Source organism: Manis javanica, chromosome 3 (assembly GCF_040802235.1).
Source record: "Manis javanica isolate MJ-LG chromosome 3, MJ_LKY, whole genome shotgun sequence".
NCBI lineage: Eukaryota > Metazoa > Chordata > Mammalia > Pholidota > Manidae > Manis > Manis javanica.
In genome coordinates, this window is record NC_133158.1 from 145380781 (window position 1) to 145407484 (window position 26704).

Sequence of the window (26704 nt, forward strand, 5' to 3'; positions counted from 1 at the left end):
AGGCCGGGAAATTTAATCATTTGGACGTTTTACCTCCCCACCTTTAGCCAAGTTGTCTAGCAGCCTGCTTTTTCTGCAACTGGTGGCAGGACATAGGGCAGACTTCATAGCCTGAGTTAAGATAGCATAGCCCTTCTGGGGAAGAGGATATTTTCTTCTCTGGCCTCAGAATGAAGTTCAGATAGCATATATATATTAGTGATTTTCTAAGTTACTTTGAAGGCAAAAAAAATTGTTTTAGAAGACCTGAAATTATTTTCTCTTTAAAATAATACAACCCAAGATGTTAAGAAGGCTATACTTTCTTAAAAAACTTAAATGAAATGGAATAAATTACTGATGATAAATGACAGTATTAAAATAGTTCTGGTTTAAGTTTGAATAAAACAACTTGTGAGAAATTTTCACTCTGTTCCCATGGGGGATATTTCCTTAGAAATCACATTGTTAAAACATGAAAGCTTTAGTACAGGAACAGGTTAGTCAAGGAGTTACCTAGAGCTTCTAAAAGCAGTTTGGGCCAAGTGGCAAATGCATTAAAAAAAAAAGTGACAGAAAGGAGAGTTGAAGCAGAAGAGACCCCATCAGTTTTGTATCTGTTGGGTAAGAGGTAGGTGACGAAAGAAGGGGTGGGTGGGAGAGGATGAATACTGGAACAGGAGAGAATACACATGTAGAACAGGACTAAAGGGGAGAAGGTCCTGGACTTGGCTGTAAATAGAATCACAATAGCTAATATTTATTGAATGTGCACTGGACACTGTTGTAGGTGCTTCACGAACCCACTGAAGCTTCACAATATTTTTATGGAGTAGATATGGTTTTCATCTTAATTTATAAGTGATATAACCAAGGCACAAGGAGGCTAAGTAAGTTGCCAAGGTTCACATAGCCAGTAATTGCACTGGGCTGGGTGCTTGGAGTTTTCCCTGGTAGAGGCTGACTGCATGGAATGTGGGTGATAGGCAACACTTAAAGACACATGATGAAAGCAGGTAATCATCTCTCAAAATCATGCTGATAAACTAATGGGTCCAAGCTAAAAAGCATAAAATTCAGTGGGAATATATTCATGTCAACTCAGTTTTACAGATATTTATTGAGTACCTACCCTGTGTCAGGCACTGATCTAGACACTGAGGCATTGGTGAATGAAACAGACAAAAATCCCTGTCTTCCTGGGTTATATTTTTGGAGGACAGAGTGAAAATAAATGACATAGAAAGCAGTATGTTAAAAAGATTATAAGTGTTAAGGGAAGAAACTGAGCAAGGTAAAGGGGATGGGAGTGAGAATTATGAAAAGGGAGTTCTGTGTAGGCCTCATTGGGAAGGTGAACTTGAGCAGACTCACTGGAAGGAAGTGGCTATCTACTGGAAGAGCATTCCCAGCCAACACAAAGGTCTTGAGGTAGCATATGCCTGGTATAGTTAATGTGCAGTCTATTCATATGTTCTGAAACTTACCTTCAGAGGAATGAGATGAGCCAAGTGAAAATTAGGTCTTAGGATAACAGCTTCCACTTATACTTCCTATGTTCCAGGCATTGCATTAAGTGCTTACATGTATTTTCTTATTTTAGCCTTACAACCACCCTGTATACTAAGATTTATTCACGTATTACATATGAAAAAACTGAGACCCAAGGAATTTGGTAGTTATCCAGTCAATTAAAATCCAGATTAGCCCTAATACAAAACATTCTTGTCACCACCCTACTTTGCCTCCCCTAAAAAATTAACCATCTACTGAGCACTTTTACATGTATAATCTCTAACCACACTACAGTTATATTACATTTGGAGGATCACTGGTTGCTTTAAGGGAATATAGAGAAAAGCATGAGACTCAAGTTACCCCTACAATTCTGTTAAAAACATCAAGAGTTCAAAATGCCAGGGAGTCCTATTTTCTTCTATCCATTAATTCATCAGCTATTTATTAAGGACCAATTATATCCCAGGCACTATTCTAGGCACTGAAGATACGAATCTCCTCAGCCTCTGAGATCTTACATTCTAGCAAACACCTTTTTTGCCCCTAATTCTTCAATTACTGCTGTGACAGCACTTCAGAATTTTCAAAATGCTTTTCAAGACATTATCTCAAGTGTCCAAGAAGAAATAAACAGTCTCTTGAGTGCTAGACTTCCAGAGTTAATTGTAGTCCTCCAGACACCTTTACTGTAGTTAATTTCAGTGTGTCTAGGGTTTCACTGTCCTAATCCCTTTGTCTTACATTTGCACAGAGGTGCTCCAGGGGTGAGAGGTAACAGCAAATTCACAGTGGGCACCATGGACATTTAAAAATTTTGAGGGAAACAGAAACTTCACATCTGTTGGACATTGTACAAACTACTAGTTTGAGATAGTTCACATAGTTCAATGTTAGAGTGTACTACATTCCTTTAGATGATGACATATCTTTGGGAAGCTGGTTTTTAAAAGTTACTATGATGACAAAGAAGTACCACTTGAAAATGAAATGTGGAACAGGAAATGCTAGTGGCAAAGTTCAGCATGTTCCCAAATTTTGAGAAGTTGAGCCATGTTACACTGGCACCCACCTGTTAAGTGTGATTACTTAAGAATGATGTAAAAATTAATTTTTATTTCAATTTCTGTGCATTATTATTTTTTAAAAAGCTACTGGATTTTTAGGACATACCTAAGTTATTGCACCTTGCTACATAATAAACAAAACTATTCAGTATTTCTTTAGACCTAGAGGGATCAGTGAAAGTATTACTGAGGCACTAAGGCCTCATGAACTGAGATAATTTGGGGTCTTCTGCCCTAATCCCATGATGTTTCTTTCCCTAGAATTAATTTTTTCAAACTTTAAGTTATACTATGAACCCATTTTCTCTAAGAGGTATGATTCCTTTTATCTTCTTTTCAGCTAGCTGTTCTATCAGTCCCATAACTGGTATGCATTATGCTCTTCTGAAAGATAGGGAACGGTGCATAGTGATCATGTGACTTCCCTAATAGGAGCATAGGTCCCCAGCTTTTAAAACTCCCTTTCAGGGCTGCCTCTAGTCCACATGGCACCATTGCTCACATTAGAACAGGTGCTTTTCTCAAGATACTTTCCTAAAAGGGAAAATTTTTTAACAAATCAACAGATCTACAGTGTACACAGTATGACGGGTGCTCCTTAGGTGATGCGCACTTGTCCATGGCTGTCCCACTCCCAAGCCTGAATTCTTCCTACTTGACAGGAGTTAATGAGTTCTAAGCTCCATCCACGAACTCATGAATAAGAATTTTCCTGCACCTGAACTTAACTTACCTTCTGGACTCCCATTCCACCAGGAGTACCAGTGTCCTCCTCTACCAGAAAGACATTGCCCAGCTGAGCTGGTCTCCAACCACTGCATCACTGAAGGCGTCTTTATTCCCCTCACTGGGTGGAACAACCGAGGCAAGGCACCTGTGATATGAGGCACAGCTCAGCACAATGAAGACTTGTCTTGCCATATAGGCCAATAGCATCCCTCTTCGTTTGAGAAACAAACTCTCTAGAGCAAGATTTCCCTGTAGTGAAGTAAAAATTCAAAGAAAATTTGAGTTCACAGAGGAAATTCTCCAGGGTTAAATTTTCATTTTTGGTACCTGCTACGAGGGGAAGGCCAGGAGTTTTGTTTACAACAGGCTGTGAACAAACAGCAGACTTCTTTGGTCATGTTTACTTTATCTTATTTTCTCTGTGGACATGCAGATTCATGCCTGGGAGTTCATCTTGCACAACTTTAATTTTATTTGGAAAAATATTGAGAAAATGTCATCTTGTGGGGTGTTGCTAACACCTTTGTGGAAAGATGCTTTAGGCAGCCTCTTGGGGGCAGAAGCTGAGGTTGCAGGCCCTGGAGTGGGGTCCTAACATCACGTGACAAGAGAGTTCACGGCAGAGAAGCAGAGGAACGTTCTGTTGTAGTGATGGAAGGCATGAGAAGATGGAGTTGGCAGAAAAAGCTAGGCGGGGGTGGAGGGCAGTGAAGACCCACTCACTGTAGGGTTAGGGCTGAGCCAAAGATTGTATTACTGTTAGTAAATACGGGTAAAATATGGTCTTTCCCACCTTTCTTAGATATAAATCTTTAGGTTTGGATACTTTGGAGTATCTTTTTAAAATAAAGACTTAGGTAAGTACTCACTTTTATTTAGCAAGTTTCCATTTAAAAAATGTGTATCAAGCATTTTACGAACTTTATCCTAATGAATTCTCTCAATAACCCGTGAGGGAGAAATCATCTCCATTTTGCAGATGACACAGATTCAGGGAGGTGGACTTATTTGCCAAGATTCTCTAGCTGGCGACTGATAGAATAGGGATTCTGGGACACATCTGACCATTTCAAGGCCATTTCTTTCCCACTACGCCCATAGCCAGCTCTCATGACAAAAGAGGACTTGATGGTGTAGAATTACATGAAGCTACCAGAACTGTCCAAACTTTGATATGTGCTGTTTGGTTTAAGCGCAATTAAGGGTTTTTGAATTTTCCTGGAAAATAAACAAACATTTTATCTAATGAATTAAACAAAGGCTATTACTCCAAAGACGAAGAATTTGAAAGACAGTGTAAAATATAGATCTGTTCTACTAATTTTTTTTTAGTGACAAAACAAACTTTTCATGGAGCCCCTAACAGTCATGTGTAGTTGATGAAAATCCATATCCAAAGCCTGATTAGTTTTTTTAACTTACTTTTTAATTGATATATAATTTAAATATGATAAAAGTCCACTAATCTTAAGTGTGCAGCTTAATAAATTTATACACACAAATAAACCTATGTAAATACCACCCAGTTGAAGACATACAGCATTTCAAGTTCCCCAGAATATTCCCTCTTGAACCCTCAGTCAATTTCTCTCAAAGGTCACAGGTATTCTGAATTTGCTTCTTTTGCTTAACATCATGTCATGTTAAATTCACTCATATTACTACTACATGTAGCAGTACTTTATTCTTTTTCACTGCTGTGTAGTACTTTATTATATGTATTTAAAAGTAATTTACCCAACTACTGTTGAGAGATTTTTGGATTTTTTTTTTTGGCTTTTAAAAATAAAGCTGCTATAACCATTCTTGTGCATGTCTTAATTCATTTTTAAAATCAATTTAATGCTCAGCTATCAATTTAATGTATCGTCACTGAGATTTGGAAAACTTTTTTCTGCAGACAATTTCATAAGGAGGATTTTCCTATTGAGTCACCACTTTGATGTTTGCAACTTCCTCTATTTCTTTTGTGTAAAGAATAGAAGAAACACTCTGTTGCTTTTTTAAAAAAAAATGAAAAAGTTTAGAATCATATAGCCTAAAACAAGTTGAATAGTAGCAAGCGTTAAGAAGTACTGTTGAGGTCATCTGTTCTCATGAACTGTTTAATGTGACTGTCTAAAGTATTACTTTAAAAGTTATTTTTAAATCTTTGATAAGATTTGGAGAGAATTCAAGCTGTGGGTGGATGCCCCATTGTGAAGGCAATCACTTGAGAAGTCTGTTCAGAAGTTGAGGGAATTATTTTGGAAAACATTAAGAACTTACAACACCTGCACCTCTTTGTCATATGCGTATATGATTTTATTTGAAATGGTAGGAAAAACCTGCTTCCATTTTAGAAGCGTTCTTTTTCATTTCAAGGTCATGTAAGTTTTAGTGCTATCTGGGGCATATATTTTGGAGTGATAAGATAAAGGGCAAAAAGGGAGTTAATAATGAGTGGTTCCCAGCTATACCAGGTTTCTTCCTGATTTGCATGTTCCTCAGACCCCCTGGGGACATAGTCTCTACCAAGGCTCATCCTACTGACTGGCACCAGCAGCCTGTTGGGAGAACCTGAGATGGCCTAGGCCTGTGGTTGCTAGTGGGCAGGAGAATGCTGTGGTTTGTTGTGTGTTCTTAATAATAAAAGCTAAAATCTACTGTGTGCAAAACACATTGATTTATAAAAGTTCCATTAGTATTTTATAGATGGAAATCAACAGACTTGAGAGAGTGAGGTAGCTTGTCTAAGGACTTACTGCTAGGAAGAAGTAGTGTTGGCACTGGAAGCCAGGTTGTCTGGCTGTGGAATCTGGGCTCAATATTTCAGGTGTAAGCCTGGCTGCCCCACTGCCTAGCAAGGAAGAGACTGGCTGTCTTCTCTCCAATCGAGAGTGGGGCTTTACTTAGAGCAGGAGTCCAAAACACAAACAACAATAAAGGTCAGGTAAGAATGAAAGTGAGGGAACTGGGGTAGGTAAGATGATAAGAATTAATAATAAAAGAACATTTATTGAGTTTCCTCCTTGGGCCAGGCACCGCTCTAAGTGCTTTACATGTGTTAACTCCCTTAATCCCCCAAATAATCTAGTAAAATAGATACTATTATTATGCTCCTTTTACATGAAGGAACTAAGGGTCAGAGAAGAGAAACCACTTGCTTAAGGTTACACACCCCAGAGTTGGCCCAGGAACCTGTACTCTTATCCCTGTGTCTTAGAGTTAGGCACTCCCACGGGGGTGTGCACAGTGTGACACGGGAGGGGGCTTGCCTCCAGTGAGGGGGAACTGGTATTCAGCTCCAGATGATTGCTCTGCAGAAATTCATGCCACTGCTAACATGAAATTTCACAGGAAATCTACTAAATTTAAAAAATGAGCAATTAATTAAAAACAAAATACCTAAGCAGGTCAAACAAAATAAGCCTGTGGAGTGAATCTGACCTGTGAACTATGAGTCTGTGATCTGGTTACCAAGAGTGCATTTTCCTGGCGTGCAAGGATACCTGAGCCCAGTAACATCCACAGATCACCTTCTCAATGTAATTCAAAACTGCATTGACGGCGAGTCCTGGGAAGCACGCTGACTCCTAGCAGAAGGCTTTTGTGAGTGGACACCAGTCACACCACATCACTGGCTGTCCATATCTTAAAATATCAAGGCTGTGAGGCAGTAGTTTCATTTCTGCGGGATATTTCGATTACAAACTAACGTTAGCAACTGGTTTGCAAACATTTGGGGTGGATTTATCAGGCTCTGGGTATTACCTTTCTAATTCTGTTCAGTCTTAAAGTGGATCTGAAATCATCTTGCTTGTGCTCTACAATGCTTGCATTCTAATTCTTTTTTTTATTTTTTTTATTTTTATTATTATTTATTTATTTATTTTTTTGAGAGGGCATCTCATATTTATTGATCAAATGGTTGTTAACAACAATAAAATTCTGTATAGGGGGGTCAATGCTCAATGCACAATCATTAATCCATCTCAAGCCTAATTCTCATCAGTCTCCAATCTTCTGAAGCATAATGAACAAGTTCTTACATGGTGAACGAATTCTTACATAGTGAATAAGTTCTTACATGGTGAACAGTGCACGGGCAGTCATCACAGAAACTTTCGGTTTTGATCATGCATTATGAATTATAAACAATCAGGTCAAATATGAATATTTGTTTGATTTTTATACTTGATTTATATGTGGATCCCACATTTCTCCCTTTATTATTATTATTATTTTTATTTTTAATAAAATGCTGAAGTGGTAGGTAGATGCAAGATAAAGGTAGAAAACATAGTTTAGTGTTGTAAGAGAGCAGATGTAGATGATCAGGTGTGTGCCTGTATCTAATTATTAATTTATTGAAGATGGTCCTCCCTTTATCACGTTGGAAAAATTAAAATTACATATGTAATGATACATCAAAAGCCCATTTACCTACATAAAAATAATCTGTTAAACTAAATGTGATTTGATGCTTCCGAGATTTTTTTCACTTTTAATATTCATCACTTGCTTCTACTGTTTTATCACTGGCCAGCATGTAAAGGAGAGCCATAGGTTTTAAACAGAAACATTTTTAGAATTTTCTTTCTTTTACTTCATTTTTTCCCCTCCAAAACTTTCTATTCATACTGGACATGTATTCTAGGCTCTGAAGAAAAAATGTTTAAGCATTGTATTAGTTTCCTAGAGCGGTCATAATAGACCACTGCAAACTGGGTGGCTTAAACGACATCAAGTTATTCTAATTCTGGAGGTTAGAAGTCAAGCTGGAGGTGGGGCTGTGCTCCCTTGATGGCTCTAGGGAAGAATCCTTCCCTGTCTCTTCTGTGCTGACAATCCTTAGTGCTCTTTGCTGTCCCTCCGTCACTCCAATCTCTGCCTCTGTCATCACATGGCCTTCTCCCTGGTGTGACTGAATCCAAATCTCCCTCTTATTAGGATACTAGTCACTGGATTTAGGGCCTGCCCTTACCCGGAATGACCTCATCTCGACTTGATTATATCTGCAAGGACCCTACTTCCAAATGAGGTCACATTCACAGGTTCCAGGTAGGTATAAATTCGGGGGGAGGCACCGTTCAACCCAGTACATACCACCTATGGGTAATGTGTACAAAACAACCAGGATAGGTACAAAAAAAAATCTCAGAATTAGTTATTAAACAAGACTTAAATACAAGCTAACAATCAACTGGCAAGCTTGAAAGTACGTAACTTCACAAAAATCAGAGTGATTCTGCAAGTTAACCTGATCCCTCCTAACTTCTTCCTACCTTTTCTCCTCTCATTCTCTCCTGTGTCCCATTTTCTTTGTTGACTTGTTGAAATTTCTCTTTTATCTGGTCATTATTCTATGAATATTAAATACTTGATGCTTTTCTGGAACAAAGAATGGTAGGAATAAATATATATAAGTAAAATAATCTGATAAGCACAGTTAATTTTATGGTAGTGTTGAGACACTGGCCTCCATTTGAGGATAAGCTCATTATGAGATGTTTTCTAACATGATAAAATGCCAGTGTAGATCTCAGAGTGATGTCTCTAATTGCCCAGGCCTTTTCACATTAGGTATCTGCATGAGTTATAACTCCTTTGTGAAGATAAAAAGGCTGTTGTAAGAAATTGCCCCAGTGCTGTCAGACTGGAAGGCATCGCAAATGAGATTAATGATGTCTGACTTAATATAAGATTAAGCATAACCAAGATTATGGATTCTGCAGAAACCTGTCAGCACTCATTTATTTGGAATAAATATTATTTTTAATTAAAGTCCTAAGGTAGGTTATTCCTGAACTAATGAGATCTACAGTGATTTCCTTTGGGAATTTATTCTCTGTCTTAATTCTCAGTCATTTTGATAATCATGGCTCATTCAATCTTACATGACAGTCAGCTTTGTAGGACATGCTGATTTCTAGCTAACAGTGCTAAATATAACTCTCTATTTGTTTTTACATGGCACTCTCATTTTCTAATGGCATTTATCATTTAACCCAAACATTCTTATAGATTTGTCTGTCCAACTTAGCTGTATATGGTGAGTTGGATTTATAAAATAAGGAGATTATTCACAAGAGAATGGAGCTTCATTCTGAATGAAATGACATGGAACATAAAATCAAAACCGTAGCTTTTATTATTAACTATTTGATTTGGTTCTTTGCTAAGCACTGTGTTGAGTGTTTTACACATATCAGCTCTAATCCACACAGGAACTCTCTAAGACAGGAATTACTCGGGAAGTACAGGTTTACCTCTATATAAAATCATGTACACAGCATCATGCCATGCAGTCTCTGCTAATGGTGGCAAATCACCCAGCTCCCAGCAGACCTCCATGGAAACACCTGTGTTGCTCAGTATGTGGTTCAACCAGATTTTCATTACCTCGGTAGGATTGGTGTTCTGGTTACTACTTGTGTGCTACCCTGAAACTCTGTGGGATAAATGAGCCATTTTATTACACCCACAGATCCTGTGGGTAAGGACTTTAGACAGGCCAGCAAAGATGGCTTATCTTAAGGGCCTCAGCTAGTGAGACTTTGAGGCAGGAGTCATCTTCACTCACATGCTGGCTGTTGGCTGGAACTTCAGTTGGGACTGTCAGTCAGAACACCAACATGCAGGCTCTTCTCGTATTGCCTGGGTATGGTTACAATATAACAGCTCCTCAGTAGTTAGTCATCTTATGTGGCAGCTCAGGGCTGCAAGGGTGAGTATCTCAAGAGAATTAGGCATAAGCCTCTTCCACATTTAAGCTAGAATCAAATATTCAAATCCCCCTTTGACATTTAAACATTAGATTTTTTTTAACTCTCAAAGTATAAATGCATTTCAAATCTATGCTGCTTTTGTTAGTAAAAGGGCAGAGATTTTTGTCATAGATTGTGGAAATTCTAAAATAGGTTTTTCAAAAACTCAGAAGAAAAAGCAGAGTATTTTTATAATTCTTTCAAAGTTAAGGTCTGTGTGAACACCTTTCAAAGGGATTTGGAAATTAACTGAACAATGTCTCTTGGGAGTTACACTGCACAGTTATTATAGCAAGATAGAAATACTTAGAAATTGGAACTTTCAGTTAAGGACCCCAAATAGAAACTGAGATTCTGATATTTTCTAGGCTGTGGTGAATGCTAACCTATTTACTAATCATTTGTTACCTTCCCTTATTAATTGTAAAGGTGGTTAAAGTCTCTGGGAAATGGTCCACATGACCTTTGAAACCTAAGTGTGGTTGTAAGAAAACACGTGTTAATGTGAAAATGGTTTTCTCCTTGAAGGTTCAAGTGTTTCTGATGGAACAGCTATTAAGTAATGCAGGACTTGGGATGCTAAGTATACTCCATGGTAGACACACAAACTTTTTTTAAAATGAAATAATTCAAACATGGAGAAAAGTATATTTATTGGAGATTATAATCTTGGATGCCTTTCCATTTTCACCTCACATAATGAGATTGCAACTGATTTAAATACACAACACTTTTCAGTTAAACATAATAAAGCAGAAAGGAAAAAGCTCAAATGGGGCTAAAAAAGTAATCTAGTTACCAAATTTGTTTAAAAAATCTACACTATCGTTAATACAGTCTTTCAATACATTGTGCTGTTATTTGGAAAACATTTATTTCTCAATTACTTATGTTTTCATTTCCATTTTAAGTTTATGGTATAATTTTTGTGGAACATGCACAGGTACATAGACTGTAGTTACAGATTTTAGCAGCTCATTTTAAAACTGATTATGAAGGGAACCTGCACTATACTAGGCGTTTTACACTGGGGGTTTGCAGCCTGAGTACTGTGTTACCAGATGCTGAGAACAGAGGGTCAGTTCAGTTCATCATTCTCTCTGAGAACTGCGGCAGGATCATTTTGCCATTCCTTCTCAAGACCTAAAAATAAAACAGTACATTGTAGAGTTTACAGTATTGCTTTATTATACTGGTAGACTTTATTATTTGAAAACTGACCTATCGCTTGCAAGGAAAGTAATCATAGGAGCCAGTGGGTGGACCTTCAATGATCACATTCACATAATTGGAAATAGTATTTATACAAGAAAAAATTAGACCAGAAAGAAACTCTGGGTAAGAACAGGACTAGGAGGATCCTTGCTTAGACTCTAGCTCCACTGTTAGTCCCTTATGAAGAGAGAAGGCACTGGTACTCTGTACTTGCCCATTTCAGCCAAACGCCTTTGTCAGCTCAGAGACATTTGGAAATATCAGAGAAGCCAAACTTATTTTGTTATAAAACTCATCTATTTATTTAAAAAATTTAATATACTTTTATCATGGTAAAGTACACATAACAATTACCATCTTATCCATGTTTAAGTGTATGATTCAGTGGTATTAAATATATTCATGATGTTGTGCAACCATCACCACCATCTATCCCCATGACCACCCTGTAAAACTAAAACTCTGTATCCATTAAACAATAATTCCCCATTGCCCCTCCCCCTAGCCCCTGGCAACAACCACAATACTTTTGGTCTTTATGATTTGACTACTCTAAGTACCTCACATAAGTGGAATCATTCAATTTGTCTTTTTATGATTGGATTATTTCACTTAGCACAATGTCCTCAAGATTCATACATGTTGTAAAATATTACATAATTTCCATCCTCTTTAAGGCTGAATAATATTCCATTGTATGTATATATCACATTTTGCTTACCCATTCATCCATCCATGCACACACGGGTTGCTTTCATGTTTTAGCTACTGCAAACAATGCTGCTATGAGCATGAGTGTACAAATATCCCTTTGAGACCCTGCATTCATTTTTTTTTTTTGCTATATACCCATTCATTCTTCTTTTTGAAAAATATCTGAAAGCCTTCTTTGTGTCAGGCATGGACTAGATTCTGGGGATACTATGACAGCAAAAACACTTGGAAATACATGAATTTTCTTTTAGAAAGAACCACCAAATACAGCTGAATATATTGATCAGCATCCATTCCTACAATAAAAGGTGAAGATGATTAGAAATTGATAGTGTTCTTTCTTACCTCCATTTTTTTTTTCTTTTCTGCTGGAAAGACTTATTTTCTTATCAAGATGACCTGTTTTTCCATTATTTTCCATAAAGGAGTTCCAAAGAGTAAGACTTATATTTAAAGGATGTCATTTAAATATTTTCTAGATAATTCAAGCACTGTATCAATTGAGCAGTGGCCAAGAACTGGCTTAAAATCTCTTCTGTGATAAAAAATTTTGGGGCAGGGAAAGAGGGAAGGCAGGAGTAACATGGGTGCAAGAATTCCAGGTCAACCCACCCATAGTTTAGTGAGCAAAAATGTCCCACATCTTGTTTCTTTTGTTACTTTTTGCTCACTTAAAGATTTCCACTTGATGCCCAAAGAAAAGGAAAATTTGGAGAGAGACCTACCACACGCAAGTCAACTGTCTTTTAGTTATAAAACAATGCTTTCTATAACAGTACAGGTGGAAAAACAAAGAGTATAATGAACACATAGTGGTCCACATGATTGTTCAAGGCCTTACTGGCAAACGCAGTTCTTAGAGGTACTGGAAGTCTTCTTTTCGTACCATTCCATGTCTTACTTAGCTCATGCCATCTTGACTGACAGGCACTGGTGATACAAGACTATTGATGCTAGTGGCCAAATGAAAGCTTGGTTTATTCAGCTGATTCATCACCAAAAGGAAGAAATGGTCAGAGATAGCAGAGGGTGACCAGGAGCCTAAAATTTTGCCTGGATTTTTAGTAAGATTGGGCAGAGATAACTTGGGTCTTTTATTAGAGGGACTCTTTCCTGGGTTAGAATGCACCAGTCCCAGCCTTCTAGAGCAGCTATCAGGAAGATGGAAGCGGATGGCTGTGAGTTCCAATGGCTCCAGGAGCTTTATCCTTCAAGTTTTTTTGTTCAGTTGTGATTTCTTCCATGAAGTCTTCCTTAAATTTCTAATTTGAAGCAATTTCTCTCTTCCTTAAATTTCTAATTTGAAGCAATTTCTCTCTTCCTTGCAACCATATCCTCTCTGCTGCCACAAAGTATTATATCTCTTATAGCATATAAATGTCTGGGCTCCATAACTAAGCCTCTTGAGGGTAGGATCCCCACCAATTTCATCTGTGTATACCTGATTGCCCTTACTGTGTCCAGTACAAACTAGGTATTGAAAATAATGTTAATGAATAAGTGGTAAATCTTGAGGAAGAACTGAGATTCATCAAGTAAATAGATAGTAGGTCACTAACTGAGAACAAATAGGGTTTCTTGTGGTTTTGGCAGGGAAGGAGATCCAGATAAGCTGGGGACAAGCCTGGGATGGGGACTACTGGTCATGCAGTTAAAGCACACACTGAAGTTGGGTGTGTAGCTTTTTAGCTCATTACCCATACAACTACGGTTCCATATTTCATTAATATTGCTACCATGCCAAAATGTTACCTTGGCATAAATGTACATTTTTCTATGAAGGACTTTTTTTTTTTTTTGGTATCATTAATCTACAATTACATGAAGAACATTGTGTTTCCTAGGCTCCCCCCTTCACCAAGTCCCCCCCACATACCCCTTCACAGTCACTGTTCATCAGCTTAGTAAGATGCTGTAAAATCACTACTTGTCTTCTCTGTGTTGGACAGCCCTCCCTGTGCCACCCACGCAATATACATGCTAATCGTAATGCCCCCTTTCTTTTTCCCCACCCTTATCCCTCCCTTCCCACTCATCCTCCCCAGTCCCTGTCCCTTTGGTAACTATTAGTCCATTCTTGGGTTCTGTGATTCTGCTGCTGTTTTGTTCCTTCAGTTTTCCTTTGTTCTTATACTCCACATATGAGTGAAATAATTTGGTACTTGTCTTTCTCCGCATGGCTTATTTCACTGAGCATAATACCCTCTAGCACCATCCATGTTGTTGCAAATGGTAGGATCTGCTTTTTTCTTATTGCTGAGTAATATTCCATTGTGTATATGTACCACATCTTCTTTACCCATTCATCTACTGATGGACATTTAGGTTGCTTCCATATCTTGGCTAATGTAAATAGTGCAGTGATAAACATAGGGGTGCATCTGTCTTTATGAAGGACTTTTTAAAAAATGTTATTTTACTAAAAAATCAAAGTAGACAGGTCCACTATTAATATCCCCATTTCACATACTAGGATACTGAAGCAAAGCTGGTGAATGACTCAGAGTGTTTTGTCCTCATATCCTTAGGTACATACCTCCTCATTATTAGGGAGTACTAAGAAAATGTTCTTATCCCATTTTCCCTAAAAAGGCACTCAATTCAGAAATGAAAACCCAATCTGTATTATTACTAATAATAATCATTATGCACAAAACTTATCATTTTGTACAGAATCAACTCTTCAAAAAATATTTTGAGGTTCTCATGTAAGTCTAAATTGTAATTATTAATCAAGTGACATGAAAGGGATTGTTTTGTTTTATAGACTCATTACATTAAGATATTAAAGAAGGCCAGATGCATCACCTAGCTTGAGTTTGCTGATATGTTTGATAGTGTTCTATGAAGTCTTTCTCATTAAACTTGATTTGGCATGTGTGGTAATATTGCAGTCTTCAATAGGAATGAAGGCAAACAAAGTTAATAATACATTAAAATGAATCTTACTGGATATCAGGAGAGAGGGGAATAGTCATTGAATTCCTGCTGGGACTAAAGTTTAGTTAATTAAAAAAATAACTTGATTCTCTATCTTTACGAAAAATTTAGCTTTAAAATACAAATCTATTGAAGTGTATGCTTCTGTACTTGGGCTACTAGCCACAGAGGAACACTGGTATTTAAATTAGATTGATTAAAGTAGATCATAATATTTTCCTATTTTGTAGATGAGGAACATTGGGCATATGGAGAAAAAAATGCTGGGTTCTCTAGAGAATCACTAGTGGCCCAAATGACAAACCATATTCTTACCTAGATCACTAAAATATACTTTCCAAAAGGATGACAGTATTTTTATTGTTCACAAGTTACATAAAGAATTAAATAAAAATATTTCAGAAATGGGAACCCCTTTTTTGAGCCATTAAAAATTTGTATATCTATATTAAAAACCACATAAACTGAGTTCATGCTGGGCACTTTCACTTATAGCAAAGAAAAAATGAAGAAAACTCATACCTATTTAGAATGTGAAAACATGTTTATATGAAAACAAGTATTCTGTCATCAGTCTATTTTCTATACCTTTTTCAGTTGAGGGTAAGTTCTTTATATTTTTCATTTTTAACAGGGATTAGAATTTTAGTAGTTTCAGAATTTTAAAAAAGATGGCATTAACATGTCCTATAGATGGTAATCGTATCCCAAGAACTTTAATGCTTATCTTGTGTTCTGAGGTATAGTCTTCACAGAGACTAAATTAGAATGAGATCAAATAACAGAACAAAATAAAAAGGTGAAATATTCATGTTAACTATTGAAAACTAGTTTGTAAGGCAAGGCCTGAAAGTTTTTTAGCTCTGGCATGTTCAGTATGGAATGCATTGTTGTTGTTCATTTAGCTACTACAGAAAGGCAATCTACATTGCCAGATAGTCTTATCAAAATTACAATTAGCTGGCTTTCTCTACAGGAAATAGCAGTTCTTAAAAGTAAGACTGAAGTGAGGGCTCTTACCAATTTTCTCAGAAATGATTTCTCTATCATAGACCAACTAGGTGTAGCATGAACACATGATTTCTTAGAGAATGAGCTGGGATCTGCTAATGTGTTTCAAAGGAGCACCTAGTTAAAGGTGATCTCTAAGCAATAAATCATCAATTTATTTAATTTTCAAAAATTTTTTCAATAAATGTTATTCTAAGATTAACATGCTCATTCTGCTTAGATTGTTTAGCGTGCTCTTTATTGTGCCTAAAATTTTGCAACAAGGTAATATAAAAGATTCAAAAATGTTTTCATAATATATGGAAGATGAAATCTCATATGTATAGCATATAGTTTGATTCTTATACATCTATGATTAATTGAATTGTGTCTATAAGTGACAACTTGATATTTTGACTCAGAAACACTAATGTATACCATTTATTTTAACGCTGATATTTTTAGGATTAGCTTTATTAACAGTATGACATTTGCACGCATTCTTAAAACTTACACTAGTTTTAATATTCACAATGTTTGAATAAATTCAAATCAACAAATATTCAATCCTACCCGAGGAAAGAATGAAATGAGATAACCTTTTTATATAATTAACTTAATTCTTTTTAAAAGTAAAAAGTTATTATTGGGACTTAAAAACCTTAACTTCCAATGTTACTATTAATTCAACTATATGTATATTAATTAGGCCACAGGACTGCCCATTAGCCTTTCTTGTCGGAGAGCAATTAATCTTTTGAACCACTTTTCCTCAGCATCAGCTTTCTCAATAAATAACTGAAAGAGAAGAGAAAAAAAAGTTATTGTTTGCTAATAACTTAGATCTGACCTTACTTGATACAAATCACCTTTATAGAATATATCTTCTAGTACAATTTTAATACTGTTTAACTCGTGATGACTTCTTAATTGAAGATCATATTTGGAATTAAAAATGCTCAGAAAGTCTTGGAGTACAAGGACTAATATCAATGTCATTGGTTAATAATTTTACAGCTTACTTTGTGAAGTTTATTTCCTACAGTTTTCTGAATAACACAGTGGGATGATATCATATCATAGAGGACAGCAAATATGGTAGTGACACGCTCACTGTCAATAAACCAGTGAGAGCTGAGCCAGTAATAGACCTTTTAGGCCAGATTAAAAACAAAACAAAACTCTTCTTTTGTCTAGTTTGTTTACCATAGAAAGGATACTTCTAGAAGCTAGGCAACATAAGCTGGACCATTCCAGATTCAAATACATGTAATAATTCTAGGGCTAGGGGTTGGCTGCCTATTTTTGGTAAATAGAAACAAATGAATCCATTTCCTCCAGTGGTCTTATTGCCAGCACCAAAGGACGAGAGTTTGAATTAATTTTAGTCAACGAGACTTCAATTGACATTCTTAGGGCTGAAGGATCTTACATTTGGATGCGCCAGAGAATTATCATCTTGGTACTTGATGGTCGTAGGGATAATGCTAGGGTCTATTTCCTTTTCATTAGTGGGTGTATCAGCAGCTACTGATGCTTGTCCTGAAGCTGCAGTTGTATGCTTCACTTCAGTAGGTTCCACTGACTGAAACATAAAGCATGTACAATTAATTGGGTCACAATATAAAATTAGAATTTTAATAATGTTTCTGATTTTGAATAATAATTGCTCATTTAGTCTTCTTTGAGATGACACTAATTACCAAAAGGCCCTAGGTAACTAATAAGAAACAATTAGTCCTAAAACAAGCAAACAAATATAAAAACATTGGGGAAATGTTTATCGTTTCTTATGATCAGCATATTTTTCTTAGGAAATTGGTACTTATGAGTCTATACGATTGAAAAAAATATTTCATGAATCTAAATTTTATTAATCAAAAGAAGTTTGCAACAAATCTCCAGCAGCTAGTTGATATCTTTAGGTATAACAAGCAAATTCAAAGTTTATTATTATTATTTTTTTAATAACAGCCTTACTGAGATATAATTCACATATCACAATTCATACTGCCTTTAGTTCGTCCACAGTTTTGTAGCTATCACCACAAGCAACTCCAGAAAATTTTTTCATCCTCCCCCAAAATCCTACACCTACTAACAGTTACTGCTCCCCCATTTCTCCCCAAATCTACTTTCTGTCTCTATGGATTTGCCTATTTGGCACATTTCATATAAAAGGAATCACATAATATGTATTTTTTGTGATTGGCTTCTTTCATTTAGCAAATGCTTTCAAGGTGCATCCATGTTACAGCATGTATCAGTACTTTATTCTTTTTTATTGCTAAATAATATTCCATGGCATGGAATATTATGCACCAGGCACTGTACTGAATGCTGGAAACAAGAAGACTAATAACCCATTGTTCTTGCCTGGAAGGAGCCAGCACTCAGGCCAATTTCAATATCTCTTCCCTGATTAGCAACAAGGTTGCAGGGGTAATATGAAACTGATTAGATGAGACACTGAAATTAAAAATTAAAATAAAAAAAATTTTGGGAGATTAATTTTACTGCTTAGTCTTTCTATACCTATAGTTTTTGGTTTTACACCTGTAGTTTTTTGATTTCCAATATCTTTTGACTTATCTACTTCTCTAAACTGCAAAAACAGAAGTCACTGGGAAAAACATCTAGAAAATGAAATGTGCATGAATTAGTTAATCTTTTCTTAGAATAATTTACCTTAGAATTGAAAATTTATGTGTTTAACCAGTAGTTACTGAGTACTACTAACTGCTAAGCAATGGATACACAAGAGAGAATAAATGGATGTGCTACCGTCTCAACTGGAGATTACATTCTGCTAATGGGATTGACAGATTACTAGCAAATGAATATCAAAATAAATACATAATCACAAATATGTCACTTGTGACATAGAGATATTAAAGAAATATTTGTAAACTTGATTTGGCAGTTTTCATCTTTTATTTTGGAGCCAATACTTGCCCTTTAGGTCTCAAACATTTCTATGTCTCCCACATACTGGGCCTAGAAGGCTTACAGGCCTAAGTGATACTATACTGATGCTTAATAAAACTGAGGACATATAACAGCAAAGCATAATATTCTGCATACGGAACTAATTCAATGAGGTCCAGGACATCACTTTTTGGTAGTCTCTGTTGCCATGCAGAGATTATCACAGCATGTTATTCTGCACATTTCAGCTATGCTTTGACAGGGCCTACCTATTCTTAACAGACTGGCTGTCTTGTGTTGAACTGCCTTGAAAAATTGTGGAGTACTGTTATTTTAGTTGTCAAAGATGTAGACCGCACATGTTCCGGTGGCAGAGAGAACAGTCTATCATAAAACCAAGTAATCCTATTCTATTTTTACCTTCCTAGTATTTAACGTTTTCTTTGAGAAGTGCTCATACACATATAAAGTTCTCAGAGCTTAGGAGTTTAGGATCGGAGCATGGATGTTAGTATTTAATAATGGGTACTTAAAAAATGTGCGAGAAGAACCATTAACTGCTTACCAAAGTGAGGAAAACTGTTAGAGAAAATTTGACTATAAGAAAATCCTCAACAAGTCGCTACCGAACATAATGGTTTTGAGTAGCACTGCCACCTGGTGGTTCGGTTTGGAAAAGTTTGTTTTAAATGTATTTTAAAGTAAAAACAAATCATTTGGCTTAGTGTTATTTACCCACTTTTTTGAACACAGGCAGATATCTGCCAGATTAGAATAATTTTAGGGTTGAACAATACATAATAAGCTTATCTTGTTTGAAAAAACAAGCTGCATCTTGGGTCCTGAGGTTTAGCAGGAGCTATGAGATTATCTACTCAGGCAAAAGAAGTATAATTGCAGAGATAAACTAGCTAAATCAATATGTGTGGCAGGAGAAATAATGTCTAGCATGTCATTGGTAATAGCCACTTTTCTGGTAACAGCTCCTTAACTTAATTAATGGAATTAACACAGCTAGAGAAAGACTCTACCAACTGAAGGGGTAGCTAGTATAGAAAAGCCTTTTTCAGAGACACAAACTTTACACCAATGTGTGTAGAACAGTCCAGGAGAGAAAGATGTTGAAACATGGGTCATGGGTAATTAATTTAGTCCTGAAGAGAGTGTTTGCTTTGCATTAGGGATAGCCCATCACCTCTCCCCATGATCTGGATGAAATGGTCCTCAAGATAATTTACCTCCCTTTGCTAAGTAATCTCCTGATAAATAATTCAGTTTCTTGGGCATCCTGAATCCCTACCTTATACTGCAGACACAGACATTTTAGAAACTAGAAAGGGATATCAATTTCTAAACTAATATACTGGCCTTTTTTTATACTATGGGTGAGTGTGAATTAATTCATTGTTGGCCAGTCTCCGCTCTTCTTTCTGATCGTTTGAAATGCAGTGACCAATAAAAGCCCAGTGCTGGATGGCTACTAGTTCAGTCTACTGCACTCACCAGGGTAAATGCCATTTTCTGAGGCACAGTTCCCTATGGGTACCACCTCCTACCTTTCAATGCATGCTTTCTTTATATTTCAGTAGGGAATGTGCATTGAGTTCACAATTATTAGGGACAGTAGATTAATTGGAAAACATGGGCTCTGGAATTGGGTACATTTGGTGTGGATGCTGCTTCTTGTCATTTATTAGCATTTGACCCCAGGCTATGAAATTTGCTGCATCTCAGCTTCCTTAGTTATAAGTAAGGGTTATTGGGATATTAGATACATTACATATGTCAAATGTCTAGTATTAATGGTAGCCGCTATTATTTTAGTTATTTTAAGCTACTTAAAAAAGAAAAAAAGTGGGGTCCACACACCTTGTTTCACAGCATCTGTTTAGTGTTTTAGTGTTCAAGTGACTATTTTGAAACAAAGTGGCCCAAAGCTGTACATGAAACCAGTAAGTTACTGTGTGAAGCTGAGAAGAAATTTTTAGCTATTTGCTCTGTGAGAAATACAATAGGTCACCAAGCCTCAAATGACGAGAATATAAAAAACTATATAAAACAATCCTTGGCTCAACCCAAATGGGAAGCCCTGTATCTCCAACTCCTCTGAAGGAAGCTGCAGGCAATTACAGAACTCAGCATTAAGGTAGAGCCTGCGCAGGTTTAGCAGGTACTAAACCCAAGACACATTGTAATTTGGTTTTGATTTTGGAGGAAAGAAATAGAAATGTTGTTAAAATATTTTAACTGAATATATTTCTAAGTGGCTTAACTCACAGTGCTAGGTTAATAATATTTCTAGGCTGCTTTTGCTTCTTTGTCATACTTATCCAACCTAAAATTATTTGTTTTAGGCTTCCCAGAATTGATTTTATTCCTTTCTATGAATTACTGTTATGGGAAACCTCGTTTAAAAGATAGCTGAAGCATTAGACGGGCTTCTCTCAGACAGACTAATGAGGGCTCCTTATGAATGGGAGAGGCCCCGTTTCCATCTCAGTCGTCTCAGTCCCTGATGGTGGGGTCTGCATTGGAAGAACTAGGAAAGCTATCCTGAAGCTTGAAACAAATTCCAACTCAGCACTAAAAATGAAGCAAACAGAAATTAATTATTAAGAAAATAATGTGGTCCCTTTGACCAAAAGTCTTTTGATATTGATCCCATGGGAAGCCATTTAACCATACAGGGTTTTGTTACAGATTTGGGAAAAAGAGTTTTTCTCCCAGATTTTGTCAGTTATCTTAAGATTAGTAACCTTTAGGGAAATAGTTTTTAAAATTTTTCTAGAGAATACAATGAGGTGAAAATATCACTAATTCTGGAATTGAAATAGATATTGTTACATTTCAAATGACTTTTAAAGTAGAACCAGGTATCTAAAGAATTTCTATGTTACTCAGCAAGAGGTCAGTCTTACTGGTGAGCATGGAGACTTGGAGAAAATAAGGGGAACTTCTGGGTAGAATTTTAATTGGTAGCACCTTGAAGGAAAATAAATAATATGAATCTTAAACAACTCCATCTTCAAAAGTTTATCTTAAGGTGATAATAATGGATATTTGCAAATATCTATGTAATACCTATAAACTTAAACTACTTAAATATCTAATATCAGGGAAAAAATTAATTAATTATGATACATTCATCAGCAGGATACCACATGGTCATTAACACATTTCCAGATGTAGAATATTTTTGAGTAAGTGGTAACTTTACCATGTCTTCATTATATGTATGTATTTTATAGTAGAATGCTTTTTTCCTACTAAAGGAACATACATTTATAAAAGGACCCCTGATAATGAAAGAATACCTGAAATATTCAACAGAAATAAAATGGCAATCAACTCCTTGTATTAGAGTTGAATAAATGATACCCATCTGGGTAAAGACTGTAGATATATGTTACTATTTAGGTAGTAATTTTACTGTCAAAGCTCTTTTCTAACTTAATGTAATTAAAAAAGTAGATGTATACATTCAAAAAGAAAATTGTCTATGTTCATGAAATGCACATTACTGTTATGAAACTGTCAGGTTGACATTTTACTTTATCTTCTCAGTGAATTTTAAAATAAAAATGGCATCAGATACATTTTTACACTACTTTTTTTTACATGTTAAACTTGAACTGATTCAATCTCTCTTAATATGCTGACACACTTGCACCCTACTTCATCTATTAGAAGAAGCACTTATATTTAATCAAAACCCATAAATGAAACATCTCTTCAGTGGGCATCTAAAGGCTTATTTCCTGGATGGAAACTTACCTTTTTGACTTCTTTACTGGATCTGAACGTCTGCTGAACAAAAGAATCACTTTCAATGGCTTCAATTTCTTTTACTCTTTTTACTTGTTCTACCAGGGTGGCTTGGTCTGAAAAAGAGAATATAATGTCAGTGTGTTTTGGTGTGTAAGCTTGTTAACAATGCTATGTCTAAGCCATGTTCCTTCTTTCTATGATGTAATTATACAACTTATGAAATTCCACTGGATGAAAAAAGAGAAGACATTATAGTTATAATAAGAAACTTTTCCCCCCAGAGATTTACCAATATTACATCCTACACATTAAGACTCATGTAAAACCTACAGTGCTGCTGAGAAAGCACTACTATAAACGATCTAAATTAATCTGGGCTAATCTGGTGGGAGGGCCTAAAAAAAAGTATTATGGAAATACATATAAAAGGAAGAAGAGCAAAATGAGTCCATCTGCACTCACCACCCAGCTTCTATAATCATTAATGTTGTTATTCTCAGTCTATCCACCCCCAATTCATTTTTGGGGGGTGGATTTGGAATATTTAAAAGTAAATCCCATACATCATGCCATGTTATCCCTGAATATTTTAGTAGGCATCTCAGAAGGGCTTAAGAAAAAGAAAACCCAAGCAACATAACTATAAAATCATCTTCACATCCAACAATATTATCAATAATTCCTTAAGATCCTTCCTATACAAGTCTATGCTTAATTTTCACTGATTGTCCAAAAAGAAGTCTTTTTACAGCAGTTTGTTTCAAACAGGATCCAAACAAGGTCCACATATTACACTTGGTTGATAAGTATCTTAAATCCCTTTTAATTGCTTATGGCCCACCATCCCACCTTTTCACTGTCCTTTATTTATTGAAAAAGATCATTTATCCTTTGAATTTTTCTACATTCTGAATTTGGCTTATTTTATTCTTGTGTTGTTATTTACCATGTTCCTCTATTCTTTGTATTTTGCGTAAACCAGGAGTTCTATCTAGAGGTTGGGTAAGATTCAGGTTCAATTTTTTGGGGTCAAGAATACATCAGAGGTGGTGCTGTGTAACTCCTATGACATCATATCAGATGTGATTCTCCCACTTACACTGTCATTAAGATTGATGGGGGCCCAAGGTGATGTCAGCCTGACCCTGTTATAAAGTTCTTTTTCAACCTTTAACTTAATGGTTTCACCAGATGTTAATGTTTGCTGTTTAGATCCATTATTTCATTAGATGTTGCAAAATGGTGATTTTTTTCCAACTCTATTATTCTTCCTGCATTTATTAGCTCTGATTCCTCTATAATGAAGACATTTCCTCATCAACATTTGGTGACTGTGAAATATAGCCTGTATAAAAAAGGTAGAATAAATGTTTAATTCTTTCCCTTTTAAAAAAATCATTTTGGTTTTTAGGGTCATTAAAGGTGACCCTTATGAGTTCATGGATATTGTTATATTTGACATATTTCAGTCCACGGCAGTTATTTTCATATTTTCATGCTCAAATTATTCTATCCCTGGGTAGTGGCAGCCTCTTCAAGTTGGCTCCTGCATCCTTTGGATGTGATTCCTTAGAGTTAAGGCATGACAAGGTGCACCAGGCTACAGTTTCTGTCCTAGATCTGAAATTAACCATTCCTCCAAAGGGCTCAGACTCCTTTCAGTGGAATGATATTTGAAGACAACAATTTGGGAACTAGGAATGTTCATTGTTCCTGGATTGTTATAACTTCTCAGTTTTTTTCAGTAGATAGGATAGGAAATAAATCTTTTTAAAAGAGAAAAATTAATATGAATTCATATAATATATATATATATATATATACACACACACATACACACTTTTGTATACCTTTTCTCTAACTTTAAAAATCTTAGGCCTTAATGATACAACCAAAAGTATTTGCTTTCCTAATATGTTAGCTTAGTATGTATGTTTCAAAATAATAAGACAAACATTACTATTTACAAGCTGAATTAATGCAGTTTAACATTTCTTTATGGTTCTTTTTGATTTTAGGATTTATTCCACTGATGAACTGTCAAAACACTGTACTCTAAAGTCACTTGAAATAATTCTCTATGTGATTATGCTACCAGCTTCAATATAGTTAGGTTCATTTGTTTCAGATCATGTTTGATTTTTAGGTCTTAACTTTGTTTTATTGTCTTGGGGATTACTATTTGTTTTTTAATTGCATAAACACTTAAATATGGTTCTAAAGACAAAACTTTCTGTTTCCTTTCCTATCTCATTTTCTTAGTCTCTCTCCAGTACATAGGTAACCATTTTTATTAGGCTTGGGTTTTTATCCTTCAAGTGTTTATTTCTGAAAATATAAGTACATGGATTCTCTTCTTCCTATATAATCAGCATGGTACACATTCCTTTGTACATGGCGTCTTTCACTGTATTATCACTTCATGGCAGTATAGAGACTTCCTTATTCTGTTTTACAGCTCTTTGTAATCTATTTTATGGTTTTATGATAGCTTTTCCCCCCCCATCAATAATAGGTGGTCATTTGTGTAGTTAACATTTGCTTTTACAATTAGTACTTTAATAAATAGGTACGTGCAGGTGTCATTCATATTTTCGTATTTTTTTCACATTAGCTGGGCAGGAAAAATGCAACATTATGGTTCATACTCTCACTGTGTCAACCCTGGCTTATAGCTGATATGAATACATACACAGCTGAATTATGAGCCACTATATACTCACCTAAGGCATCTAAAACTGTTGGGATCTTAGATTTTATGATAATAACTCAATTTACTATCTAAGAAACAACTTACTAACTGCCTTGACAAGAAGGTAGAGCCATTTGCATTAATGCAGTTTTTACATTACAGCAGATCTAAGCTGAAAGGGTTAAATGTTATAGAGCATGCAAATAAATCTGGTTAATAAGTTCAGTAAAAATTAGCATTTTATGAAAAATCTTTGTTTCAAGTTTTGGCCAATCACAAATTAAATTATATAGTCTCCAGTTTATTTAAGGGGAAAGACAGTGTTTCTGAAGATGTGTCCCTGATATCTGTGACCAGTCTTTTCTCATGGGAGAAGTCAAGCATGGAATGTTTAGAAGAGCTGCCAAAGCCAACATTACCTACCACCTTTGGAAAAACATTTTCGTACATACAAGCAAGCATAGTCAAAGTGTCATGGAAGAGCAAATAGTTTCATGTGCTTTAGAAAAAAGCTCTTGTGGATTTTAATGATGCCACGTACTAACTGGGTATGTAAAACGACAGAAGATTCCTAACCCAGCTAATTTATTAACACATCTCATACCAGTGAATATTTTTATTAGTTACATGTACAATACTGTTAATGTAGCAGAAAAAAATCATAATGGGCAGCATTCCACATGACCTAATCTTCACTGTTAACATGAAAGCACATTTGTTTGTATAGGTCTTAATTAATCTATTATTTCACAGTCATTAATTCCCAAGCAGAAGGGAATATTTCTGACTTCAGGATGATGTCTCTTATGTATCAACTGTTCGACCCTTTGGATTTCTTCTCTAACATAGTCTCTCATTTGTATTTACAAAATACATCATTAGTGTTAAAAGTCAGAGGTGAGCTCACAAACAGCCCTTGATGTCTAAAGCTTGTAGTTTCTGTTGCTTTAAATATGGACATTCAACTAGCTCCTAATACATATAAAATTGTTACCATAGAAGCTGACCCAAGGGCCAGAAAGCCTAACAAAATAGCACTGGAGAAACTGTAAAGGAAGGAAGGGGAAAGATTAGAGAAAAACATAACATTATCCTGTGTTTCTTCAAAGATCACTTCAGGACTAACAAGGTGACAGGGCAGATAGGGCAAAGCCAGTTTGCCTGTCTCAGAATAAGAAACCAAACAACACAGCTTTTACCTCTCACCATGGGAGCCATTTTACTGGTGATGTTTACAGAGTGTGATATTTAAATTAAAGAGTAGGAGAGTAATATTTAAATTAAGATTTGAAAGATTTATGGGAGAGTTACATTTTCAGTCTTATAAGTAGCTCAGCTCCATACTGCCTGAAAACAACAGGGATAAAAATTATTTACAATTTTTTCACTCAAAATTCTAAGATCGACGTCTACAAATA

The 26704-nt window shown here is 35.8% G+C and overlaps 1 protein-coding gene across 1 annotated transcript in view; it reads right to left on the reverse strand.

Moving 5' to 3' along the window:
- Window positions 1-11954: 11954 nt before the first annotated feature.
- Window positions 11955-26704, reverse strand: part of RSRC1 (arginine and serine rich coiled-coil 1) — a 441266-nt gene continuing 426516 nt past the window's right edge. The window contains exons 11-13 of the mRNA XM_036997926.2: window positions 22601-22707; window positions 17331-17483; window positions 11955-16696 (exon numbers count right to left, since the gene is read on the reverse strand). Coding sequence (XP_036853821.1) covers window positions 16604-16696; window positions 17331-17483; window positions 22601-22707 — 353 coding nt within the window. The 3' untranslated portion in view covers window positions 11955-16603. The remainder of the gene's footprint in view (window positions 16697-17330; window positions 17484-22600; window positions 22708-26704) is intronic.